At 41.3% G+C, this 20,942-nt stretch overlaps 3 protein-coding genes across 7 annotated transcripts; 2 read left to right on the top strand and 1 right to left on the bottom strand.

Annotated features, from left to right (window-relative positions):
- Positions 1-306: 306 nt before the first annotated feature.
- On the top strand, positions 307-8,218 carry ptpdc1b (protein tyrosine phosphatase domain containing 1b). Of its 3 annotated transcripts, none has more exons than XM_058052293.2 (9): positions 307-1,389; positions 2,190-2,275; positions 2,539-2,704; positions 2,775-2,855; positions 2,937-3,055; positions 3,968-4,105; positions 4,187-5,199; positions 6,412-6,594; positions 6,672-8,218. In XM_058052293.2, exons 2-9 carry the CDS (start codon positions 2,230-2,232, stop codon positions 6,984-6,986), a joined length of 2,061 nt encoding a protein of 686 aa, XP_057908276.2. In that variant the 5' UTR covers positions 307-1,389; positions 2,190-2,229; the 3' UTR covers positions 6,987-8,218. The 3 variants fall into 3 exon arrangements, with proteins under 3 accessions (XP_057908276.2, XP_057908277.2, XP_078652765.1); XM_058052294.2 differs by having other exon boundaries at positions 2,179-2,275; XM_078796639.1 differs by having other exon boundaries at positions 311-2,275; positions 6,672-6,782; positions 6,861-8,215.
- On the bottom strand, positions 7,006-10,377 carry fbxw12 (F-box and WD repeat domain containing 12). Of its 3 annotated transcripts, none has more exons than XM_078796641.1 (10): positions 10,233-10,377; positions 10,126-10,163; positions 9,884-10,050; positions 9,693-9,817; positions 9,347-9,553; positions 9,117-9,281; positions 8,823-9,033; positions 7,553-7,734; positions 7,336-7,466; positions 7,006-7,270 (listed from the first exon to the last, which is right to left on the bottom strand). In XM_078796641.1, the coding sequence occupies exons 1-10, from the start codon at positions 10,323-10,325 to the stop codon at positions 7,171-7,173; spliced, it is 1,419 nt and encodes a 472-aa protein (XP_078652767.1). In that variant the 5' UTR covers positions 10,326-10,377; the 3' UTR covers positions 7,006-7,170. The 3 variants fall into 3 exon arrangements, with proteins under 3 accessions (XP_078652767.1, XP_057908285.2, XP_078652766.1); XM_058052302.2 differs by having other exon boundaries at positions 10,244-10,350; XM_078796640.1 differs by having other exon boundaries at positions 10,126-10,340.
- Positions 10,378-11,229: 852 nt separating this feature from the next.
- Positions 11,230-19,560, top strand: wnt7ab (wingless-type MMTV integration site family, member 7Ab). Its single transcript, XM_058052304.2, has 4 exons — positions 11,230-11,583; positions 11,754-11,980; positions 16,124-16,395; positions 18,213-19,560. The coding sequence occupies exons 1-4, from the start codon at positions 11,513-11,515 to the stop codon at positions 18,693-18,695; spliced, it is 1,053 nt and encodes a 350-aa protein (XP_057908287.1). The 5' UTR covers positions 11,230-11,512; the 3' UTR covers positions 18,696-19,560.
- The last annotated feature ends 1,382 nt before the right edge of the window (positions 19,561-20,942 follow it).

The raw sequence follows: 20,942 nt of genomic DNA, 5'->3' as shown, positions 1-20,942 counted from the left end.
TTATCGAAATGAAAACGATATAATTTTATTTTGAAGACACAAATGACGAACTTCCGCCATCTGCTTGAAATTCGGAGTGGCTTCAATGAAACAGCTGAACCGGCTCTTTCTGACGCTCCACGTTACCAGCTGGTCCGCCCCCTAGAACTGCAGCAGTGCATCTTGGGAGACATAGTACTACAGCGTATAAAATAGGCAGCTGATTCATTGCAAAGAACTCATATCCCATTACGCTTTTCGACTTTGCTTATGTGGAACCCGGAAACGTCTGTCGGCGCCGGTTGTCAAGCAACTGACAACTAACGGCTCTCTCTGCCATATGCCTGCCTGCTGCCATCTGTTGGAAGATATTATGAAAAAGATCACTAGTTATGTACGCCATGTTTATACTTTATACGGATAAGATTTATACGACACTATATATGCTTTGCGTTACTATATTGTTGTTCTATACTTTATTATACTACAGCATACTTCTACATGTTGAGAATTTGAATATATTGGAATTTTTCTGAATTTGGGCAGCTTCCTGCGGCTGGCGGCCAGTCCAGGGTGACCCTGCCTCTCACCCCAAGTCAGCTGGGTTAGGAGGGAGGACAAAGTGGCAAAGAAAAAGAATGGATAATGAGCCGCTTTTTTCCTTTTCAATGGGTTTATTGGCTTTTTTCCAAATCCTGTACACTTCTTCACACTCACCTAAACCCTAACCAGCTTTACTAAGATGTACTTGGTAAGCCACTCAGAATGTATCCACTTGCTGTGTCACCAAGTTGCAGCTATTTGTAGAACATGACAATATCAGAACTCTCACAAATATTTCTATGGAAAAATGGATATGGAATGTGTTTATAAATGAAGCAATTTACTTTTAGAAAAATAAACTAGAATATATTAGTAGATGATTGCAGATCCAAGCACGGCAGCAGAAGGCAACGCTGACATGACCATGCATGACTTTAGTTGAGGAGTGGGTACTCTTTTATACAGTGCACTAATAAGATTAGTTGTCTAATCCAAGAGAAGACAGGAATAGTCCAACGCTCCCCCCTCTGCCTCTGAATTAAATGTAAAACCTGAGAAAAGATTTTTTTTTTTTTACACCGCACGCATCTGTGCTACTTTTAAAAACGATCTTCATTCCTGCACTGGACCCATCATAACAAGGTAGACATTTTTGACAGACCACAATATCCTGGTGGACAGCCCCACCCTAACAAGAGAGAGATAATCTGAGGCAAATCAAATCAAGCAAGGCCAAAGGATTGACTTTCTACAGAGCTGAAGACAGAGAGACAACAGCAGAGCTCTGCAGGTTGATGTCACTTATGTAGGCAGCTACGGTGCATGTGTGCTTTGAGATGGCGCTCACCTGAGAGTAACGTACGACAGGTAAATCATCCTTTTGTAAAATAATGTTTGTCTGTAATTTTTGCTTGTGATTTTTACATTGTTGACGTGGAATTCTGGGCCCCATATAGAACAAAAAAAAATATTGGGCCCTCTCTTGCTGTTGTCACTCCATACGACACCTCTGCTTAAGTGTATGTACATGTATGTGTACACTCTAAAAAGTAATTCAGAGTATCTGTTGACACCACTTGATTTAATACATAAATGCAATGTAAAAAAATTTAATTAATTGATTTAGATAAACTTTCTCAGTTGCTAACTTTATTTTTTAAGTTATGTTCAAATAATAATGTTGGCTATTACATGAACTTAATTTAGAATGTCATATACACTCAAATTTTATTGTTGGTAAGCTTAAAACAAAATTCAAGTTGCCATGACTTAATAAAATTAGCTTGGTAACATAATACACACACACACACACACACACACATATATAGCATATATATTAGGTTTCTGCTACTTAAAAAGCTGTGTGCATTGTTATTATAATTAAGTAGACAACAAATTAAACTACTTTGAATAAAATGATTAAGTCAGTTGACTTACCATATTTCTTTGAGTTACGAACTTAAAAACTTGTCCCTATGACAACAATTATTCAGTAAGCATTACTTAAAATAAGCTTTGAGTGAAGAGGAAAAGCTAATTTGTGCAATGCAATATTGTTTGTTGGTTCAAAGCAATTTCAAATTAAGTTGTCGTAACTAAGAAAGACTAATGGAAACTGTTGTGTTGATTTTTATTTTTAAACATTTATTTTTTGAGTGTATGTCCAGGCTCTGCTATGACTGTGGATGACCCAAAGTGGAGGTTCCTATGGCACTCCATGAAAAGTCAAGTGGTGGTGCTCTGATGGAATTCAGTAAGTTATTCTAATAGCCAGGGAGGAAGTTTGCATGGCGCATAAAGGTTTTATTACAATACGTTTTAAATGTGCTGTCGGAGTAACTATTTTTGCTGATGACAGACATGGAATGCCAGACAAGGATTAGTTGCTGCTAATGATCTTAATCACATATAGTAGGTGTTTTAGATAATTAATAATTTAATGTTCCATCAATGAGTTTGTAATGGTTGATGTTGTAAATGCTTCAGTTTGTTTAATGTTACTCCTTTCATCTGCAGTCAGAGCTCCCCGGGCAAATTACACTATAATTGGAGAGGCGATACGCTATGTCATACCGCCACAAATGCAATGTTCTATTGGTTGTGGAGGTCAAAGCTGCAAGTACGACAACCCAAATTACTGGCGTGAGGACCAGCAGGCTATTAAAGGCCTCTACTCATCATGGTACCACTTCTATATATCACTGTCGAGTCTTTTTAGGTCACCGTTATTACTGCTTTTTAATATCTTTTAGGGTGACAGATCATCTCCTTGCTATGTCCAGACCCTCAACTGAGATCATTGAAAAATATAACATTATTGAGCAATTCAGAAGGTACACAATATAGCACTCAGTTACGATGTATTAGTATGAGCTAACAGCATTTGCTCACCAAGTGTCTGTGCTTATTTCAAGCAACGGTATTAAAACCGTGATCAACCTACAGATACCCGGTGAGCATGCCAGCTGCGGAAACCCTCTCGAACCGGAGAGTGGGTTCTCTTACAATCCAGAGGCCTTCATGAAAAATAACAGTAAGCACTATATTACTACTTCAAATATATGTACAGTAAAGTCTCGTTATATTGATATTCTCGGGAGTCGGAAAAAATACCGATATAACCGGACTATCCATATTTCCGATCCTGCTCTGAACCAGGAAGTGCGGGAATAGGTGTGTGTGCTGCGCTCTGGTGGTGGAAGTGTGAAAAATAAAGTTGACTGGAAGCAGCCGTTCGCCGTGTTCTTTTTTGGTATTGAAATCTTTAAGCAAAGATTGATTTAAGCTGCTTTTGTATCGATATAAGCAGACCAAATTGGCTGGCGGGAGATGAAGAGGGCATCGTAGTAACCGGATTATCATAATAACCGGATATCGTACTAACGGAACTAATTATAACATAAAAGACTAGAAATTTGCCGGGAAATGAAAATAGTATCGTAATAAGTAGTAATTCGTTATAACCGATATCGATTTTACTGTATATGAACTTATTGGTTCATATAATGCACTCAGAACTATGTTGTTTCTTTTCTTCATGCTGGAACAAGCTTTGTTTATAATGATGCATTCAAACCATACTGGTAACTTTGAGAGTTCGGGAATAGACTTCTGAATGAACAAATCATTGTTTAAAAAAACAGCTCCATTGCTAATAGTGCGCATGTGACATGGGCCAGCACTACTGATTCTGAAGGCCCAGGGTAGATTACATTAACATGGCAAAACGTAGAAGCTGAAATCTCATTGGACAACAAAAATCTTAACATACAAGTACTGAAGTACAATATAATTTCATGGAAGAAATACTAGAATTTAAGGTGTAAATATACTGTAGGTCAGTACTTCTAAGAAAAGACATGTCTTTATTTGTCCCTCGGTGAAGAAATTTGCAATGGCATTTAGGTTAGCTTATAGTGATTTTTGCGTGTATGCTTTTTCTCAGTTTATTTCTACAACTTTGGCTGGAGTGACTACGGAGTAGCCAACCTTACTACCGTGCTGGACATATTAAAGGTCATGGCCTTTTCACTGCAGGAGGGAAAAGTATCTGTCCACTGCCATGCCGGTCTTGGAAGAACAGGTAGACTTCCACCAGGAATGTTCCAAGACAGTTTGACCTAGCGCCTCGTCTCACAGTGAAACTTGTCTCCTTTCCCCATAGGTGTCCTTTTGGCATGTTTCTTGGCCTACACCACCAGGATGACAGCCAACCAGGCTATCTTATATGTCAGGGCTAAACGCCCTGGTTCCATCCAGACAAGGTGTCAGCTGAGCTGTGTGCGGGAATTCGTCCAGTTCCTCTGCCCTTTGAGATGTGTGTTTTCCCGTGCTGCGCCTCGATGCGAACCCATCACGTTGACCGAGTATCTCAACCGCCAGAGACACATCCTGCATGGCCATGAGCGTAAAGAACTGAAACACCTACCAAAAATAGTCCAACTTGTATCGCGGCTGCTGTTGGACATTGCAGAGAACCGACAAGTGATTGAAGAGGACATTTTGGAAGCACCGGATATCCATGATATTGAGATGACAATGAGCATCATTGAAAAGCTTGGACCTGACTTTTGCGCAAAGGAGCCTCGATTACCAGGTTCCCCGACCTTACCGAGACATTTTAATGAGCCACCCATCTTCTACCATCGTAAAAGTCTGAGTTACAGTGAGTCTGATTTAAAACGTCTGGGCTCACAGCTTAACCTCCTCAGGGAACCGTTGGGCTCACTCTCACAGGGAAATGTGGCCAGGTCCATTTCCTCTTCAGACAACGCTCTACCTGCAGCTAATTGCCAAAGCTGGAGTTGTAACGCATCTGAAATCTCTTACACCTCCAGCGGATCACTATGGCAAGTCAAGAATGTTGAAAAGGATGGATCCATTCTGTTGAAGAAAATGAAGAAAAAACCCATCCAACGCTGTGAGTCCATGCGAAACAATGGACCTCTACAACAAGGTAGCATGCTGTCCAGACTAAAGGCAGAGCAGAGGGAAGCGTTAGCAGAAAATGAGAGGAACTCCCTGTGTCAAGAGGAGGAGCAGTCAGAGGTGCCCTTCATCACCCTGCAGTCCGAGTTGTGTTTGGAAGCACGGAGGCTGCTGGTGGCACAGGCCCTGGCGGTAGATCTTTTCTTGGATGGGGAGGAAGAGCACAGGAACAAAGTGTTAGCATGGCAGGTAACTGATCCAGTGTGTAGTTCTTTGTCCAGCGATTACAATCACTTTATGTTGTCCTCTGTGGAGCCCTTTAGAGCAGGGGTCTCAAACGCAATTTACTTGGGGGCCACTGGAGCTCGGGTCTGGGTGAGACTGGGCCGCATCAGGTTTTCAAAAAAAAAAAAATGCATTTATTAAAAACAAAAAAATTTTTGGTTCCAATTTTCTACAATAAAAGCGCTGATAAAACATTCCACTGTTCTCAAATATCTTACTTTTTATTTTTCTACACAAAATAAGATGAAAAATAAATAAACAAATCAAGAATAAAGAAAATAAATCAATCAGTAATAAATAAATAATAATAATAAAACGGCAAATAATAAAAACTTAAGAAACCACATATAGTTGGTGGGTAGACAAATTATTTTTTTCAGATTAAAATGAACAAAGTATTATTAGAGCCCTGTAGACATGACAAAACACGACTATAGTCACATTTATACGCTTTTTATTTACAACATATTGCGCAACTGCAGGGTCTTGAGACACATGCTAACTCGCAAACTAGAGAGCTAGCGACCTAAACGGTAGCCTTCAAGTTATTTCCTTTAAACTTAAATAGCCAAAAACTTACCACTTCCACACGGATAGGGAGGATAACTATTAACCTTAACCTTAACCCTAACCCTAACCTTAAATTAACCTTTAATATGAACATTAATTAAATGTAATAATTTTTTGTGGGTACATGACACCATACAGCATCCATATCAAACTTTTGCGGGCCGCACTAACATTAAACTTTCATATCAAGGCGGGGGCCTCAAACTAGTGTCCTGCGGCCGTGGGCCGCGTGTTTGAGACCCCTGCTTTAGAGGGACACAGAGGGGGCGCCACAGCAGATGGAGGCACCATTATAGCGTTGCTCTCACAACCAGGCTAAAGGCTAGAACCTCCATCTGTTCCATCTATCATCTTTCATTATCATTCATTAGTTACATTTTATTTTATTATACATTTTATCATTTAAAATGCACTTAATACCATTACCCAATGTCCTACTGGGCCTCTTTCGAGGGCGATAAAAGTGGCACCGCAGCAGATGGAAGCACCATTATTATTATCATTAAAATGCATTTAATAAGTGCATAAGTCATAATTATAGCATCGAGCTTCCTTGAAGAAAGATGCTGGTTATTAAATCTAATATCTGCATGAATGTGTTTGCAGGCTGAGCTCAATCAAGGTGGTGCATGGGAGAGGCTGTGCATGGAGCGGGATCCCTTCATCCTCACAGGTCTGATGTGGGCATGGTTGGAGCAGCTTAAGGAGCCAGTCATCTGCCTCCAGGATGTTAAAAACCTGAAGCCTGAAAACAGCGATGCTCAAACTGTCCTGGACGCACTTGGCCAGGTGAGACCTTGCTAGTCATTCTCACCTTCCAGGATAAACCTACACTATATTTTCCTTCTCTCTCTCTCTCTCTCTAGGCACCTAAAGAAACATTAAAGTGCATACTAGACTGTATGGCGCATTTACTGACAGTACCAGAGGAGGTTGAAGATGCCTTTCTAAATCGTACCATCAAAGCTTTTACTTGGGTAAGAAGACATTCAAATTGCTCAATTCCAGTCCCAAACCTTGTCAACAGTATAAAGATGATGGTCACCTTTCAACAGATGGAAAACAATGAAGAACAAGTGTACGAGTCCATGACTACCGTCTTAAGATGTGTCCTTGAGGACATGAGATGTGTTGCCACCAAATCAGAAGAGCCAACAGAGTCTTCTTCCTCTTTAGTGTAAATACCGCAGAGACACCGAGTGCCTTTTGATGAAGATATTTATTATGCAATTGCTGATGTTGCGAGATGAATACAAATAGTGAGGTACCCCAAAGAAGAACAGTCTTTTTATGTAACGTTCTGCCTTAATAACCAAGGAACCTCATAATAAAAGCACGCATGATGTATACAGTGAATGCCACACCTCATGATGTGAACGTATAAGCTTTTAAAACGTCTTTGCCATCTTTCCCTTGAACTGAACCAACAATGCTGGAGTAGTCACAGGAGACGTGGCTGAACCCTCTAAAACACAGAACCATAAGGTTAAATCCAATATTGATACAATGATATTTCATATTGAAACACACCTGGACATAGAGTGAGAACCTCCTAATAGGTGGTATCGACTATCCAAGGTCAACCCCTGATCTCTGTCATGTCTCCATGTCAGCACACGTAAGGAGAGGTCCTGGGACGCCGTTACCACACGAAAGCTATCCTGTAAATCAACACCACTAATCACTTTCACATACATGCTAACTGTTGTTTTATGATATATATATATATATTTTTTTATTTTTTTACCACGCATATAGAAGTAATTGGCATGATGTGCTCTTCAAAGCTGGCAAGCAAGATGCCTTTCAGAGAGTACACCCACAGATGATGGTCAGCTGCCATAACAATGCAGTTGCTGTCTTTTGCCTCAAGAAGAATGTCGGAGGAGGTGATATTCAGTGGCAAGAGGAAGGACTCCACCTGCTGGACTAGAGTCAAACTTCAGTTTAAATTTTGCCTTTTGCCAAAACGATTTTCATACTAAAAAATGTAAAAAAAATGCAAGAGCTGCTTTGATGTTTTGTACACCAAATACTCTATGTAGATATGTTATATATATTTCAAGAAATTACATTTATTCCTATAATACCTTAACTAAATTCCCACAATTTTTATTTCACATTTCAACTATATGAAATTATATATCTGCACGGCGGATGAGTGGTTAGCACGCAGATCTCACAGCTAGGAGACCCAAGTTCAATCCCACCTTCAGACACCTCTCTGTGTGGAGTTTGCATGTTCTCCGCATGTGTGGGTTTTTTTCCGGTTTCCTCCCACATTCCAAAAACATGCCAGGTTAAAGGCGACTCCAAATTGTCCATAGGTATGAATGTGAGTGTGAATGGTTGTTTGTCTATATGTGCCCTGTGATTGGCTGGCGACCAGTCCAGGGTGTACCCCACCTCTCGCACGAAGAAAGCTGGGATAGGCTCCAGCACCCCCGCGACCCTCGTGAGGATAAGTGGTCGAAAATGAATAAATGAATGAATTTCAACTATATGTTACTGAAATATTGATAATAAATAATATTGATTATTGTCATTAGAATATGATGGTTTCTCTTAGCATTTTGAGTTTATCCATTTCTGATGTTGTTATTCTTGTAAAATTTTCTTCCAGTAATTATGACTCTATTCTCATAACTTCTTCCACTACAATTACAACTTCATGCGTTTTGATTGTTTCACATAATATTCCTTTAATATTCCAACTTTATGCAACTAAAATGACTGCATTTTTCATCGTAATATGACAACATTATTCTCAGAAAATTATGTCACATTTTATCTGTTTATATTTTCACTTAATTGCTTTAAAATTACTGCAGATTTTTTTGCTGTTTTTTAAGTTTTCTTGTGAAATTATGTTTTTAGAAAGTGCTGTATGACATGGGTCAGCCAAATGTCTCCCAGGTCGCATTGCGCATTGTTGAAAGTCAATCTTGTAATTTCAAATACTCACTACAGTGGACATCTGACGCAGGTATTTACATTTGTAAAATGTCCTTACTCACCTTGGATCTGGGACTTGTACTTTGACTTTTTAACGCTGACATCGAAGACAGTGAGGGCTTTGTTGACGGTCCGCTCTTTGCGGTGGACCGTGGCCAGTCTGGCAGACTGTGTGGGGATGAAAACAGCAGCATGGCATCCCGTGACCGGTACTAACTGACACAGGGGATCTTCGTCCTCACTTGGAGAGGTCAAACTCTCAGTGTAAATCACCTGGCAACAAAAGCACCCAACAAAAAAAAAACCCTGAATACACAGAAAGTTATATTGCAATTAGTCCAAAAAAAACGATATACCTTTGGACTTAAATCAACCATGTCCTTGGATCCAGCCGCGATCCATTTCTTGTCAGGTGACACCAGGACTATGTTGACCTTAAAACTGTCACATACCATTATACTGGATCTTTTTGTCAGAGCCAATCCAGCTAGTGTACACAGCGATCCCTGATTTGTCCCAACCTAGATAGAAATATTTGTAATGATACAAGCTAACAAAGCAAACAAAGAAATGTAAAGATACTTACTGATAGAAACCAATCATTCTCCTTATTGTATTGCACTAACGTACAGTGCGTGAATGCAGAAGAATAGGACGCCACCTCCTGCCCAGTTTGACCTTGCCAGACCTTGATGAGACCGGTGGAGTCTGCTGTGATGACAAAATCACTCCGCTCATCACGTATGATGCTTGATAAAGGTGACTGTTTGCCACTGCACCACAGTAGTTCACCCTGAGAGGAAATAAACCCAAATTAGCTGAACGGGTTTGTTTATGTTGAACTTATACATGCAATGGATGTTAATAGGAAATAAATAAAATGAACGATAAATATATATTGTATGTAGAAATACTGGTGAGTGTTCACTGACATTTTGGATGTTCCACGCTCGGACTGTACCATCAGTAGAAGCACTGCAGACTGTGGTGGATGTGCTCCACAGATCAGGATTAACAGGTGAGTTCCCCTTCAGGTAAACCAAGCCCACGACGCCCCCTAGTGGAAGACATGAATCAAGACTGAACTCGGTTCTATACGCTTAAAAAGCAGACCAATTCAGACCTGTGTGGCCTCGAAGACTTTTGCAGGTATATCCCCCAGTTCGCCCTTCCTTCATTTTCGTCTCCAAATGAGACCGTCGAAGGAAGTATGTCTTCCAAGAGTGATTGACGAGTGGGCTAGCCAACACAGCCTGGCTGCAAAACCCCCATCGCTGTAGGCACATCTTCCTGGTAAGAACAAAAGATAAACTTCGTTTTTTTTTTTTTAGTTTCTTGAAATCCAAGAACATTGAAGAAACCTACCTCCATAACCACTGAGCCTCGGCAGCATGGTGCCAGTGCTGGAAAACAGAACAAACTTCATGTTGTGCTGTCAAAGCTACTTCCGCCTTTTGGAGACTCCTATTTACCTTGCACACACCGGAAGCGCTGATCAGATCTTCCTCCTGGAGAAAGGTAAAAATATGAATGAGACAGTCGCTTATAAGGCTCTGTGGGTTCATGCTGACGTTGTAATATCACCACTCGTAACTCAAAAGCGTCATAAAGTGTCAAGATTACGCAACACGCAGGAAGAATGCAGGAGCGTCACCTGCATATCATTCATCCTACCGCTAGGTGTCGCCATAATAAAGACAAACCGACCCAGAAGCGTGTAACCAGTGTGTAATTGTGTAGCACAGTCGCAATAATGTATTGACAAAGATAAAATACGTTAGAAATAATAATAATAATAATAATAATAATAAATAGAAATAGTGAAATTAGCTGTGTATTAAATCGTAGTAATAGTAATAAAAATATATTGAATTGAAACATTTTGCAGCAATCAATGTTGTGTAGTTAAATTGAAGATTTGATGTCTTATTATTTGAAAATCAACCGTCAACAAGCCCAGAAGATGCATCATGGCCGAGATAACTACTAACTACTGTAAATACAGTAGTTATCCATCTGCATTGTGTATTATTGTTTTTCAATTCCAAAATCCAAACATAGTTTGTGTCAGTGGTGACAAAGAGAGTAGCATTCATAATCATATTTCGTAATGCTATAGTGCTGTTTTTGTTGTGATCCCCCAAACATGTCTGATTTGTCTTGCTTTATTTTCCCGCCACATATATAACCTATTCTGTGCTCTGTTTGACTGTTCTAGGTTGTCATTTTTTTTATATATTTAAACACCCCTTCCTCTTATATAGATTGTCAATTTTGCAATATGAAGTTCAGAAGTTTTGAAATGTGTCGTTATCAAAGCCCCGGAACATGAATCCAACACCTGAATGCAGAGTTTCTAAAGAGAGGGAGAGACAAGATTCTTTCCGTGGGGCCCCAAGTCTCCCGTGGCCACGCCCCACGGAGATGAGCGCGATATAAAGCAGAGACCTGCGGGTGGTACAAGAACTGTGAGAAGCGGACCATCGCACCTTCTGAGAGTTACCTGCGTGGTGACGTCATCCTCGCAATGACAACAGGGTCCGGCGACCAGGGGGCCACCTAAAGGGAATTTGGCTCGACCTGGCAATTTATAAAGAAGTGGGGAGAGAAGTTTTTTTTTTTTTTTTTTTTGAATGTTTTTCTTGCTTGTGGAGTTTCCTTTGGAGTTACCTGAGCTGTGATCGATCGGGGAAATAAGCGTATTGAGTTCTTCCTCAGCTGCAACTCCTGGTTGCATGACAGTGAGGCCGCGATGAGTCGGAGAACACGACGTTGGATTTTAAGAGTTTTACTTTGTTTGGGGATTGTTTACCTGAAAATTGGGTGAGTTGCGCTTGCTTGGATTCGTTAACTGACACAACTCCAAGTAACTTACCAAAACAAAACGCTATGCTTTGTTGTTTCAATAAGTGAATATGGCAATCAAATTGCACCTGATCTACATTTCATCAAGATAAAACTAATCATTCCGGTATATCTTTTTTTCTCCACAGGGGCTTCTCCTCGGTGGTGGCCCTTGGAGCGAGTATTATCTGTAACAAAATCCCCGGTTTGGCCCCCAGACAGCGGACTATTTGCCAGAGTCGCCCGGATGCCATTATCGTCATCGGAGAGGGCGCGCAAATGGGCATCAACGAGTGTCAGTTCCAGTTCAAAAACGGGCGCTGGAACTGCTCGGCCCTGGGCGAGAGGACCGTCTTCGGAAAAGAGTTGAAAGTGGGTATGTTGCTATCTGTTCATGTTTGTTAACAATTGGAAAACAGAGTCAGTTAGCTGGGTGCGTAATTGTGTGCCCTGTGCGTAAAAGTGCATTCCATATCCAAGAAAACAAATACTATTTTACAATTAACATATAGTTGCGTTACATGAACGCACCTGCCCGTTTACTGAATCATTTTTTCTTTGTTTTTATTTTGAAATAGAATAAAAAAAAAATAATTTACAATACTTGCTTTGGTTGGACATGAAATACATTTTAAACCGTGTGAGACCTTTTTCTATAAAAGGTATCTGGAGCCAACACTGTAACAAAGCTCCTGTGAATAGTCGCAGCCTTTCTTTTCATCCCAGGCTGAGTCTCATGAGACACATTTTCACTGGTCTTCATTATCCTGTCTGCTGATGGGTGCTTCAGCTTCCACTGTAAGGACCCTAGATCTTACCACGGGTATAAGTTACAGTGTAACGAGTCGGACATGAACGTGTCCTACACAGATTGGATCACTGTTTTTTTTTTTAGTATGGTGTGTAATAAGGTGCTTTTGCATTTTTGTCCATTTCAGGGTAACCCCCCCCCCCAAAATCCTATTCAGTGCAAACAAAACCTCCTAAACCCCTTTTTACACAATGCTTAGTATAGCTCGCACCAGCTGTTTGACGCCATTTCTCCCGCCGTAAATGCAAAGAAAGGCTGATCCCGGTCATGCTGTCAGAAACTAAAACAGCAGCATTTGACAAGCTGAGTTGTTTTTTTGGCACATCAGGATTTTTTTTGGTGTGCACCATGCAGGTCCACGGCTTGGACAACCATAGTAAATAGATTGGTTTCACCGATCAGATTAGCTCAGAAGCCAAGTGGTTGCAAATGGATGCCATTGTTGATGCATCAACCCGAGTAGCGGGGGTTTGCTCTTTTAAGCAACGAGGGAATGCCAAGTTTATGGGTAAGTGCATGGGTAGCTTGAGGAGAGGCTGAGAGCATAAATATCAGTTCACCCATCAGTCATTACACTCTTATGAAGGGCTCATATCTGGAGGGCTTGTGCACAAAAAAAAAAAATTGTAGGGTAGAAAAAAAATGAACCACACTGCGCTCAGATGTGACTGAGTGCACCGACACACCTTGTTTTTTTGGCCCGGAGCCCGTTTAGTCTGTGAAAACGTCTACATAGTTTATGCCTCGATATGAGTTTTTTTTTTTTCTTTCTTTCAAAGTTAGAAATACAGCACACAGTGTGTTGATGAACTGGGTGGCCCAAGGAAGAATAAAGTGATGCTGTCAACAAACAGCAACAAGAGGAGTTTATTTACACACGGATATGATGGATATAATCAGCTGTTTCCTGTTTGCGCCATAATGAAAGGGGTCAAAATATATATACGGCTGTGATGTTTTACACAGCTCCTTTCTTTGCAGTATTTCATATTTCACCCCGGAGCTATTTGTCACACTCCGTTTAAGAGTCCTGTCAGATTAACCTTTAGTTAATTGTCAATATTTCCGCATGTGTAAATGATTTGTTCACCGGACTCGATGGAGATAACGGCCAGGATGGAGATGCTCGTGTCTTATACGTTTGCACAGAGTGTGTCACTTCCAAGTGGATCAATAGCTTGTTCCCTTTTTGACAGCCCTCTTATTCATGCTGCTTTGTTGACTAAACTACCAGCAGCCATTTTGGTTCACAGACGGGACAGTTTCCGGGGTCAGGTTTCAAAACACTTGGAGCCGTTTAGTAATTTGTCACTGAAACGATGATACATATCAGAGTTGTTTATAAAGTGACTTCGACAACTTCTGAACATGTGTTTGTTTTTTGAATACATTTCTGCTTGTGGAAAAGGCGGCACGGTGGTTGAGTGTTTAGCGCGCAGACCTCACAGCTAGGAGACCAGGGTTCAATTCCACCCTCGGCCACCTCTCTGTGTGGAGTTTGCATGTTCTCCCTGTGCATGCGTGGGTTTTCTCCGGGTACTCCGGTTTCCTCCCACATTCCAAAAACATGCTAGGTTAATTGGCGACTCCAAATTGTCCATAGGTATGAATGTGAGTGTGAATGGTTGTTTGTCTATATGTGCCCTGTGGTTGGCTGGCGACCAGTCCAGGGTGTACCCCGCCTCTCACCCGAAGACAGCCGGGATAAGCTCAAGCATACCCGTGACCCTCGTGAGGATAAGCAGTAGAAAATGAATGAATTATGTGAAATTATGTGAAATTCTCTCTATATATTTTTTTATAGGAGCTGAGCCTATCAATGCAGCATGTGTGGTCGCTCATCACACATCACACAACAGCTAGCTACCGAGCTAGTCCAACGCCTAACCTCTGATTTTCGGACTCCAAATTTAACTTTTTCAAAATAGTGGCATTTTGTCTTTAACGCATAAAAGCAATGTGGTTAGTTTGGAGCTCGTTTTTGCCCCATGCGGAAGGTACGAGTACGTACTTTGGGTATGGGATAATTTACCTTTTTAAAGTGTTGCTTAAGAATCATTATAATAATAACAAAGGCCCCAAAAAACTGAGAAAATTAGCTTTTTCTGCAGAGAAGCAAATTCAAGCAGATATTTTTTTGTTTTAGTGACACCTTAAGGTTCTTTACTTCTATGAAAGAACAAAAGCAACATGCCCGTAAATGTTCTGGTTGCATTCCTAAAATTTTAAGAAAGGGCCTATGTGCTCTTCTTCTTCTTCTTCTTCTTCTTCTTCTTTCTCTTTGGGCTTTTTCCCTTCAGGGCTCGCCACAGCAAATCAATCTCCTCCATCCAACCCTGTCTTCTCACACCAACTACCCTCATGTCCTCCTTCACTACATCCATAAACCTCCTCTTTGGTCTACGTCTACGCCTCCTACCCAGCAGCTCTAACGCAGCATCCTTCTACCAATATATTCACTATCTCTCCTCTGGACATGTCCGAACCATCTCAGTCTGGCCTCTATGACTTTATCTCCAAGGCCTCTAAGCCTGTGTGCCCATAGAATAAAAAAGTTAGTCTGAAGCCCTGCAGTGGTACCTTGGTTTTCATGATTAATCCGTTCCAAAGTGTCTATCTAAAACCGACTCATGGGAAAATTTAGGGTTTTTCCAAGTAAATCCAATTCATCTGTTCCACACACCCAAAAATGCTAACACAAAACACTTAAAAACACTTTTTTAAAAATAATATTTAATATAACAGCTCAGGGACTTCTTACTGTTTCAGAGGATGACATTTCGCCAGATGCTGCAAAATGATCTGCAAACATTCCATGATGAGAGAAAAAACATAGAGCTTGAACACAGCATCAGTATAGTGCCCAGGGCTTGTTACTATTGCTGCAGCATTTGAGAAATGCGTTCTGTAATTTCATCATGGAAATCATGGTGGTTCTAGCAAACCATTCCTTTACCATCATCGAATTACCGGATTTCCTCAGCTAGTAAACCACTTGGGGTCATGGTTTGTACTTCTGAGCTGATGATATTTATAGTTGATAGTTTTGTTCATGCCAGTGATGTCATATTGGTTAAGGACGAATCTAACTGTTCAGGTGTGCAGATCTATAAGTACGATATCAAAAGATTGTCACACTGCGGATTAGTGGTTAGCATGTAGGCCACATAGTCAGGAGATCTGGAAGATCTGGATTTGAATCTCTGTTTGCATGTTCTTCTCTTGCTTGCAGGAGTTTTCTCCAGGTACTCTGGCTTCCTCTACACATTGCAAAAATATATTTCTCACCTTCATCCTCACTCTTCTTCGATTGCTGGCACTTGCATCTTTGTTTGGTCCCATGGTGGGTTATTTTGCAGTTACGATCGATAAAAAAAGATGTGTGTAACTGCGTTAGAGCTACAGGGTGATGAGGGTGTCTTAGCTGGGGGGTCAATGACTTCCATGTGGGAGTTGAGAGCTTGCTCAAAGGCACATTACAAACACAGAGTGGACAAGATTGAGTCACCAATGTGTAGAATTCTTTGTTTGGGTATTCGAGTCCATGGACTGATAAGCGGGCAAATGGACTAGTTTTTACAGGAAGTAAGACATGATGTGTTGTCGGGTGTGCCGTCCAAGATGGAGGAGTAAACAAGCCATCCACATTCAACGTGCCAAATGGCTCAATGCTCAAACGCTGATCGATTTCATTCTTTTCTTTTCAAGGAAGTAAAGAAGCGGCCTTTACATACGCCATCATTGCGGCCGGGGTGGCCCACGCCATCACCGCTGCCTGCACGCAGGGTAACCTGAGCGACTGCAGCTGCGACAAAGAGAAGCAAGGTTTCTACAGCAGGGACCAAGGCTGGAAGTGGGGAGGCTGCTCGGCGGACATCAGCTACGGACTCAGCTTCTCCAAAGTATTTATCGACGCCCGGGAGGTTAAACAGAATGCCAGGACGCTCATGAACCTCCATAATAACGAGGTGGGACGCAAGGTAGGTTGCATCCATCCTCAAAGTCACTGCTCTTATTTGCGGGGGCCTGATAAACGCGGTGACCTGGCAGCTTCTAGGACCAGGCTGTTGCCAAAGATCTGCTTAGGTTGAACAAGCAGCAGGATAAAGGTGGCTTTTAGGGAAAGAGCAGGAAGGATTGATTACAACCCAGATGAGAGAACACATTGGCATTGGCCAAAAAAAGGCAGTCTCTGTTGTGCTGCACCGGTGGGACATTATCCAGTTACTTTTGTGCTAAATGTTCCTGTAATATCATAAATTGGTTATGTTCCTTTTTGTGCATCACGGAGCTACAGTGATGACTGGAAATCAATGCACTCTTTCAGTTCACATTCAATCATTGAATGTAATCTAATCCAATTCATTGTTATTCACAGACATGAGAAAAATAACAATATACTTTCATTTCCTGCAAGAAACAACCCAAATTTGCAGCGTAGAACACCCCAAGACAGACAACAATTGTGCGACGGGATACAAAGAGGACAAACATACCGTTCTCCTGCTCTTTTCAGCAGGCCAACGCAGTGGTGACAATGAGACTCCATTCGGTCTAAGAGGTTAAAGACCAAGTGGAGTGACGTGCCAAAAAGCCGAAGCGGACTTGGTGAAGAATAAAGAGCTCTGCTTTTTTTTTTTTTTTTTTTTTTGCCAAGTTAACTCATATCCCCTCTACCTCTCGCCCGGTGCCAGAAAAGCCTGATTCACACAACCAACACGTCCATCGCCTCAACGTCTGAAAGGCTTCACAATCACCCCGGAGCGGATCATTTTCTATATGTGCGCGTCCAAATTGGCTTTTCTGGACAGCAAATTTGTCTTCCAAGAAACTTTGAGCAGTTGTTTTTTGTCCTTTTTGCTAATAAAGGAGCTCTCTGTTTTGATAGCAACCCCTCCCCCACTTTATTTATGCTAATCAAACGCAGTCACAATGAGCTGGAGCTCCCCTTGGTCCAATCATCCGCACAAAGGCTGTCACAAGTGTTGGTCACACAGCAACTGATGGATTAGGGGCCGTCGAAGCCAACAGCTTCATGAAGTGATTTGGGTTTTTTTCATGGCACAAAATGGCATCCCAGAGATATCCCATATGAACACTAAACTCCCAACATTTACATGAGAAAACTCCCGAGTTCACACTGTTTGGGAGGAAAATTCCTGTTCCTGCCATTGGTGCTGCTTCATTGTGTCATCATGTCGGGCTTTAGCAGTAATCCCAGTCACTCTACGCCTCCGACGTCTCAGTCTTGACATTTGTGTGTTGTGTGTGTTGACTACACACACACACACACACACAGGGGCTGACATCTGATACGTTATTTTGGCTTCTGTGTGTACGCTATCATGCAGCGACGTGATGACACTTGTCACGCCGTTATTCATTAAATTCTGTTTGAAATGTATTATCATGAACCTCTCCGCTTTAATTACATTTAGGTTCACCCGGAATTCTATTTGTCTCCTTTAGAATGTTTAGAAGGTCAGCATCACCAAGATCATAAATAAGAAAAAAACGTCTCGGACAATCATGTGGAGTTGATGTATTTATAGATTTCACAGGGGGCATGCTTATTCACACTTTTATTCAAGTTTTTGTTGAGAATAAAAAAAACAACTTCAGCTCAATTTTCCACTCCTGCACGGCGTCCTGTTATTTTGTGTTTCATATTGAAACTCTGTTTTCAGTTCTTTTGTTAACAAATAAACAAAAAAGGGTCAAAGATGTAGAAATAAAGGATAAGTTTGAGTGTCAAAAAAAAAAAAAAAGCTAAGCTGTTTTTTTTTTATGTTTCCAGGTCCTAGAGAAGAACATGCGACTGGAATGCAAATGTCATGGAGTGTCGGGCTCCTGCACCACAAAAACCTGCTGGACTACACTTCCCAAGTTCCGCGAGCTGGGTTACATTCTCAAGGAGAAATATTCCCAGGCGCTGCACGTGGAACCGGTCAAAGCCAGCCGCAACAAGCGGCCTAAATTCCTAAAGATCAAGAAGCCATACTCCTACCGGAAGCCCATGGATACAGACTTGGTGTACATAGACAAGTCGCCAAACTACTGCGAGGCGGACGCTGTCACGGGCAGCCTGGGGACGCAAGGGCGGGTGTGCAACAAGACTATGATGCAGCACATCAGCGGCTGCGACTTGATGTGCTGCGGCCGCGGTTACAACACGCACCAGTACTCTCGAGTGTGGCAGTGCAACTGCAAGTTTTTGTGGTGCTGCTACGTGAAGTGCAACACGTGCAGCGAAAGGACAGAGGTGTACACGTGCAAATGAGAATATTTATTGGACGGTGCCGGTGTGTGTTTCTTTTCCGTCATAGTCACGGACAAACTGGATCCATGCTGCACAAGGAGCTACTACTGAGACGTACGTCGGATATGTCGGAAGACTTGAAGCTACATGGAATACGGGATGGCTGCGCCGTTCACATTGCTGTCTGTCACATAGGGAATGACTCAGCCATGTGGAATATTTAACATACTGTGTTTTAGAGAATGGAGATAATTAATATTAATTTATTTGATAAGAACTACTGATTTTGTCTGTTGTGGGTCAAAAAAAAATAACTAAATGTTGGGAGGGCTTAGTTTATCAAAGGGATCAGAAACTGTTAACACGGTGGATTTATTCACTCCGCCTGCTGTTTAACTGGTGTCGGCTCCTCATATTAACTTGTGACCCGCTTATGTCTTCCCTTTTTTTTTTGCTGCTAGTCCCGAGATTCCCATTTGTTTAGGTCCAAGCTTCCAAAACACTGGCACATTTTCCATTTTTTTTGGTAAATATTGGTTCATAGAGTATATTTTGTAAGAGCCTATTTTTGTATGGATGTCTTATTTATATCTGTTGCATAATATTCAATGTCAAGGTCTGACAACTGTCTGTAAAAAAAAAAAAAAAAAGGCTGATATGTTAGATGCCCCCCCGCCCCCTCTGCTGTCAAGTCACTGCCATGGTTGTGTAGTGTGAGTAATAGAAGCTGTTCTATGTCTGTTGTTTACTGCATTTCATGACTACTACTGATGGAATACAGGAACAGAGTAACACAAACTATGCATGATTTCCTTTGTGTTTCCGCTCACATCCTTAAAGCACTAATATGTGTCTTAAATATCATATTGAAGGTACAGTGGCTTGAAATAATAGGATGTCATACTTTAGTGATGTTGCTGGACCAGCCAGGACCAGCATACAGTGTTAAGTAGAGATGCTCGATATTGGCTTTCTTACCAATATTGTCCGACACTTCATTCAATATCATGTATGTATCTATTTTTTTTTCTAAATTAAGCATTTTCAAGCATAAAAATGACTAAATGAACTAAAATACAAATACAAGACATTCAGAAGACGCATTCAAATACATGTTTTTGATGTGTAGTATTCTACACTGGTCACTAGGTGTCAGTACCGTTACTGAAACATATTGCGACAGCCACAAAAATATATAACAAACTCAACTTTGAACCCCCGACGTCAATTCCTGTCCTCCCTGCACTTAGCAACATATATGATTACAAGTCTTATGAAATCATAAATGGCTATTTTTATTTTATTAGCTGTATTATATTGGGTAATATGAGTGCAAAAGTGACAATAAAGGTGTCATTTAATATCTAATAATGTTACAAAGCACATTTAAAAGGTTGTAAATAGATTTTCTATTCTGTAAGAAGATTTGAAAAAAATGTTTGGAACCAATTATAAAGCAGTTATAAATGAGGGATTACCGAAAACACTTTTGGAAAATAAGACAAATACTGCGATATGCAGTAGCAAACACTACATGTTACTAGAAGTAGGTTACAATTATCCATCCATTTTCTACCGGTTATCCTCACGAGGGTCGCGGGTATGCTGGAGCCTATCCCGGCTGTCTTCAGGCGAGAGGCGGGGTACACCCTGGACTGGTCGCCAGCCAATCACAGGGCACATATAGACAAACAACCATTCACACTCACATTCATACCTATGGACAATTTGGAGTCGTCAATTAACCTAGCATGTTTTTGGAATGTGGGAGGAAAGCGGAGTACCCGGAGAAAACCAACGCGTACACGGGGAGAACACAGAGATTCCCGAGAGTGGAATCGAACCTGTGTCTCCTAGCTGTATGGCCTTCACGCTATCCATCCAATTTCACTCCTGAATGATCGGTATGGGAATGTTGTGCATATTTGGACTTTAGTTTAGGCTTTCCTTAGTTTTTTTGTTGTGTCCTCATATTTTGTTTTTCTGTTTCCTGTTGCAGTGACACGGCGGTCGAGTGGTTAGCGCTCAGACCTCACAGCTAGGAGACCAGGGTTCAATTCCACCCTCGGCCATCTCTGTGTGGAGTTTGCATGTTCTCCCCGTGCATGCGTGGGTTTTCTCCGGGTACTCCGGTTTCCTCCCACATTCCAAAAACATGCTAGGTTAATTGGCCACTCCAAATTGTCCATAGGTATGAATGTGAGTGTGAATGGTTGTTTGTCTATATGTGCCAATGTTACTCACTTCAATTCTTTACTGCTGCTTTAA

The sequence above is a fragment of the Doryrhamphus excisus genome, linkage group LG15 (genome assembly GCF_037039965.1).
Source record: "Doryrhamphus excisus strain RoL-2023G ecotype Guam linkage group LG15, RoL_Dexc_Guam_v1.1, whole genome shotgun sequence".
Lineage (NCBI taxonomy): Eukaryota > Metazoa > Chordata > Actinopteri > Syngnathiformes > Syngnathidae > Doryrhamphus > Doryrhamphus excisus.
Note: the sequence above shows the minus strand (reverse complement) of the source record. Positions and strands in the feature narration are given on the sequence as shown.